General features: G+C 44.3%; 1 protein-coding gene across 1 annotated transcript in view; it reads left to right on the forward strand.

The window, feature by feature from the left end:
- LOC124000323 (BCL2/adenovirus E1B 19 kDa protein-interacting protein 3-like) overlaps window positions 1-5,748 on the forward strand; it is a 38,216-nt gene extending 32,468 nt beyond the window's left edge. Inside the window, exon 6 of the mRNA XM_046306602.1 lies at window positions 5,344-5,748. Coding sequence (XP_046162558.1) covers window positions 5,344-5,392 — 49 coding nt within the window. The 3' untranslated portion in view covers window positions 5,393-5,748. The remainder of the gene's footprint in view (window positions 1-5,343) is intronic.
- Window positions 5,749-6,000: the final 252 nt, after the last annotated feature.

Raw genomic sequence — 6,000 nt, forward strand, 5'->3', positions numbered from 1 at the left:
GCGCTGTCGGAGTCTCCCGCCTGTTCAACGCTTTCAGAGCCTTCCTCCTCTACAGCGCTGCTGGAGTCTCCTGTCTGTTCAGTGCTATCAGAGCCTTTCTCCTCTCCTGCGCTACCGGAGCCTCCCGCCTGTTCAGCGCTATCAGAGCCTTCCTCCTCTACAGCGCTGCTCGAGTCTCCTGTCTGTTCAGCGCTATCAGAGCCTTTCTACTCTCCTGCGCTGTCGGAGTCTCCCGCCTGTTCAGCGCTATCAGAGCCTTCCTCCTCTACAGCGCTGCCGGAGCCTCCTGCCTGTTCGGAGCAGCCTGAGCTGTCAGTCAGCAAGAAGCAGCCAGAGCTGTCAGTCTGCATGAAGCAGCCAGAGCTGTCAGTCTCCAAAGAGCTGTCAGTCTGCAAGGAGCTGTCAGTCTGCAGGGTGCTGTCAGCCTGCATGGAGCAGTCAGAGCTGTTAGTCTGTATGAGGCAGCCAGAGCTGTCAGTCTGCATAAAGCAGCCAGAGCTGTCAGTCTGTATGAAGCAGTCAGAGCTGTCAGCCTGCATGGAGCAGCCAGAGCTGTCAGTCTGTATGAAGCAGCCAGAGCTGTCAGTCTGCCTGAAGCAGCCAGAGCCGTCAGTCTGCAAAGAGCTGCCAGTCTGCATAGAGCAGCTAGATCCGCCAGTCAGCCATGATCTTCAAGATCTGCCAGTCAATCAGATTCTCTCAGATCTGCCAGTCAACCAGAATCTTCCAGATCTGCTAGTCAACCAGAATCTTCCAGATCCGCCAGCCAGCCAGGATCTACCGGAGCCTACTACCTGCCTGAGCTTCATCTCAGTACTGGGATTCCTCTCAGTACTGGGCTTCCTCTCAGTCCCGGGCTGCCCCTCAGTCCCGAGCTGCCCCTCAGTCCCGAGCTGCCCCTCAGTCCCGAGCTGCCCCTCAGTCCCGAGCTGCCTCAGTCCCGAGCTGCCCCTCAGTCCCGAGCTGCCCCTCAGTCACGAGCTGCTCCTCAGTTCAGTGGGGTTCTGGGTGAGGACTATTAGGCCATGGTCGGCGGCGAGGGTGGATTATCCCGGAACGCGAAGGGGAGGAACTATGACTTTAATGGAGTGGGGTCCACATCCCGAGCCGGAACCGCCACCATGGACAGACGCCCACCCGGACCCTCCCTATGGTTTTGTGGTGCGTCCGGGAGTCCGCACCTTAGGGGGGAGGGGGTTCTGTCACTTGGTCTTAGTGTTTTGTGTTTTCGTTGATTGTTTGGTCAGGCCAGGGTGTGACATGGGTTTGTTTTGTTGTATTTCGTATTGGGGTTTTGTAGTATTTGGGATCGCGGCTGAGTAGGGGTGTTGTATGGGCTTGGCTGCCTGAGGCGGTTCTCAATCAGACTCAGGTGATTCTCGTTTTCTCTGATTGGGAACCGTATTTAGGTAGCCTGGGTTTCGCTTTGTATTTCGTGGGTGATTGTTCCTGTCTCTGTGTAGTTTCACCAGATAGGCTGTAATTAGGTTTTCACGTTCCGTTTGTTGTTTTGCTTTTGTATTAAGTTATTTCATGTATCGCTCTTCATTTATTAAAGACATGAGTAACCACCACGCTGAATTTCGGTCCGACTCTCTTTCTGCCAGTTTCTCAAATTAGACACTCTAATGTACTTGTCCTCTTGTTCAGTTGTGCACCGGGGCCTCACACTCATCCTTCATTTCTCAGAACAACAATAGACTGATGAGTTTCAGAAGAAATTCTTTGTTTCTGGCCATTCTGAGCCTGTAATCGAACCTAAAAATGCTGATGCTCCAGATATTCAACTCGTCCAAAGAAGGCCAGTTTTATTGCTTCTTTAAACAGGACAACAGTTTTCAGCTGTGCTAACTGTCAAGGGAATTGTATAATTCCTATATGTGTTCATTAACCAATACAATTAAAATCCCAATTAAAATCCCTCTGTCTGTTTCTAAGAATTTGTAAGATCCTTATTTGCATAAAATAGACAGAGACCAGTCTTATCAAAATTAGCCAATAGCATTTATTCTCGGAGCACGCTGCTCATAGAACCCTGTACAACAGTTTATATATCAAATATGACGTCATAGGTTTTAAAATGTCCTTCCTCCTCTCGATCAGGACAAAGCAGGTTCAAAAGTTCATTCCAACTCACCAGCGCACATACATGACACACAATATAACTGGATTAACTCCTGAAGTCTCCCCATAATTTATTACCACTTTAGCAGACAGTTCCAGATACGGAAAACCTGGAGAGGCTCTCGCTGTCTTATTTGATCGCCACAGAGTTATAGTTAAGTCGGTTCAAAATAGGTTAATGACCCTCTTTGCTTACTTAAGACACACACACACACACACATTCCTTCCTACACAATGGTTATCATTTCCAATTACCCCTTATCCATGCTACATAACCTCTTTCTTAGGAACTAACATTATTCATCAGATATTGTAAAACAGGGTAGAGTTTAATTAGTTATAGTTCTATTTAAATGTAGATATTGTTTAGTCATTATTCATAAAATTCCTAACACTAACATAATTGCAAAAGGGTTTTCTAATGATCAATTAGCCTTTTACAGTTTTTTTGGATTGATTACACACTAAAATTAAAAGTAGTACACTATTAGCAAAACCTTACACTCAAGAAGCAAAAAATCAGCCCATATTTGCACAACTATAAGCACATTGTCAACCTCACACTTGTTGCAAAACTCTACACACAGTGATTTGCAAAACATTAAACACACTTAACATACATTACACACAAAAATCTATCATGAAGTCACATCCTTGCAATACCAAAGCACTGACTGTCAGATTACCACACCCTCCGACCTATTGGTTCAACACAGTCATCAGGTGTGCAAACACTCGTTTGCTTAATTGTAGACACACCAATCAGGTGTATTAGCACTATAAAAAGCAGCAGGTGAGTTCATCGGCCTTCAAGCACAATGGAAAGAGTCAGAGAAAGAGGAGGAGGAGGAGGACGAGGAGGAAGACAGGAAGGTGCTCAAAGAGGACCGAATCTGACAAATGAGATCCGCGCAACACTGGTTGACCATGTTGTCAACCACGGCCTGACGCTGAGGGAGGCTGGACTGCGAGTACAGCCAAATCTAAGCCGATATACAGTGGCAAGTGTGATGAGAACATTTAGACTGGAAAATAGGTATTGTAAAAATATCATCATATCAAAAACATCTGCACGGTTTCAGTAACTGCTTACAGTACTGTATTCTATGCACTATCAGCACTTCTGTTACCTTTTCCTGTGAAATTACTGTACTATATATATACTATACTTTATATACTATACTTTATACTGTTTTTTTCTACATAGGATTGAGGGTCAGGGACGACAAGGGGGAAGGCCTCCTATGTTCACAGAACAGCAAGAGAGGGAGATAGTAAACATGGTTTTGGCCAACAATGCTATAACACTCTAGCAGCTTCAAGCTAACATTGTCAATAACCACGCCATTTTCAACGATATCCATCAGGTCTCAACATCAACACTGGCACGCATCCTAAAAAAAAAACATATTCAAATGAAGCAAATTTATCGAGTGCCTTTCGAGCGCAATTCCGAAAGGGTGAAACGACTGCGGCATGATTATGCAGAGGTATGTATTCACTTTAGCAGTGTGATCTTGCATACTGTCTCATAATCATTTACTGTACTGTAATATGTATACTAGATCTACACAATTTTGCCTGACACTCTTTTTCAGAGTTTTACGAATGGATGGAGAGGAGATCCAGCATGAGTTCATTTACGTAGATGAGGCTGGGTTCAACCTGACGAGAACACGAAGGAGGGGAAGAAACATCATTGGCCACAGGGCTATAGTCAATGTCCCAGGGCAACGTGGGGGTAATATAACACTCTGTGCAGCCATTACACAGAATGGGGTCCTCCACCGCCATGCCTATATGGGCCCTTACAACACAGCACTCATACTTACATTCTTGGACCAATTGCACAACATAACAGCAGCAAATCAAATCGATCATATGCAATACATTGTTGTCTGGGACAATGTGTCTTTCCACCGCTCTGCTCTGGTTCAGATCTGGTTTCAGCAACATCCACATTTCACCGTCCTATATCTTCCACCATACTCTCCATTCCTCAACCCTATAGAAGAGTTTTTCTCGGGATGGCGGTGGAAGGTATATGATCTCCGTCTCCAGGCTGAGGTAACCCTCATCCAAGCCATGGAGGAGGCCTGTGACCAGATGGAGGTAGCAGCAATGCACGGATGGATTCGTCATTCAAGACGTTTCTTTCCAAGGTGTCTTGCTAATGACAACATTGCCTGCGATGTTGATGAAATTCTCTGGCCAGATCCAGCTAGGCGAAGAGACAATGTCTAGTTATTTTTTATTTGATTTTTTTGATCTTACAATACGTAAAGTGACGTTTGGTTACAGTATTATGAATCTCCATGTCAACATTTTGGGCGTGTTGAGAAATAAATGAGTTTCTTCAGTCTGCAACATTGGTCTTGTGTAGTGTTTGGTGAATTTACATTATATTTGTACTTTGTTGATAGTAGCCTACTCTAATCATAGGGAAGTAGAAGTGCTAAAAGTGTTTTAGGTTTATCACAGCAGAGTGTAACTCGTGCAAACAGAGTATAGTAATGTGAAATGTGTGTGTTTCATATGGTAACAAAGTGTGGTTTTTAAAAAGAAGTGTATCGTTTTTACAAGAGTGTTTCATTTTGCAAAGGATCTGTAGTGTTTTGCTAATTGGGTGTGTGGTTGTGCTAATTGTGTGTAGTGTTTTTAAAACACGGGCCCTGTTTTGAAAATCGTGCTTAAGCAATCAAAAAAAACTGTAAGATTATAACCTTGGATTAGCTAACACAAGGTGCCATTGGAACACAGGAGTGATAGTTTCTGATAATGGACCTCTGTACGCCTATGTACGTAGATATTCCATTAAAAATCTGCTGTTTCCATTTACAATAGTCATTTACAACATTAACAATGTCTACACATTATTTCTGATCAATTTGATGTTATTTTAATGGGCAAAAAAAGGTGTTTTTCTTTCAAAAACAAAGACATTTCTAAGTAACCCCAAACTTTTGAATGGTTGTGTATATATGTTACAGAGAAGTACAGGACATATTAGCTACCAGCAGAGATAATGAGATGCAGTTTGTCTTAGTAATGATAATGAAGTAGCCTACTATTAGACCACCACCACCTGACTTTCCTAATGGCAGCAATCTGTGTTTATACAACAACCAGGTAAATGTGGTTAGAAATTGCAGATTAAAGATAAAAGTATAAGTATTGTGTTATCAATATTAGCAGTATATTTCTCTCTCCCTTTCTCAGGATATACATAGGGAAACGATTGGCTGCCTCCACAACTAGCACTCTGTGATATATGCTTCAGGGTAGCGCTCCCATTTGTTGACGGCAGACCAATAGGAATGGCAGCCCTTGCCACAACACACCCCTTGCCCCTCTCTCTCGCTGTCATGGGGCAACATAGGACCAGGCCTTTCTTTACCACTGTCTCTCTGTCTGTCTCAATATGTCTGTCTGTCCACCACCCACCAGCACGTTGTGTGTCTGTCCATCAGTCAGTCACCCAACATCTCTGAATCTGTGATTGTCCCAGGGCCAGAGAGAGAGTGTGTGTGTGTGTGTGTGTGTGTGTGTGTGTGTGTGTGTGTGTGTGTGTGTGTGTGTGTGTGTGTGTGTGTGTGTGTGTGTGTGTGTGTGTGTGTGTGTGTGTGTGTGTGTGTGTGTGTGTGTGTGTGTGTGTGTGTGTGTGTGTGTGTGTGTGTGTGTGTGTGTGTGTGTGTGTGTGTGTGTGTGTGTGTGTGTGTGTGTGCGTGTGTGTGCGTGTGTGTGTACGCGTGTGTCAGGGCCGGAGAGAGACTGCTATACAGACATTGTGTCTATAACTCAGACTGAGATCACTATTACTTTACCAGCAGAGTAACACTGATCTCAGTTAACTAACAGAGAGAAAGGAGTGATGAG

This window comes from Oncorhynchus gorbuscha, linkage group LG16 (genome assembly GCF_021184085.1).
Source record: "Oncorhynchus gorbuscha isolate QuinsamMale2020 ecotype Even-year linkage group LG16, OgorEven_v1.0, whole genome shotgun sequence".
Classification (NCBI taxonomy): domain Eukaryota; kingdom Metazoa; phylum Chordata; class Actinopteri; order Salmoniformes; family Salmonidae; genus Oncorhynchus; species Oncorhynchus gorbuscha.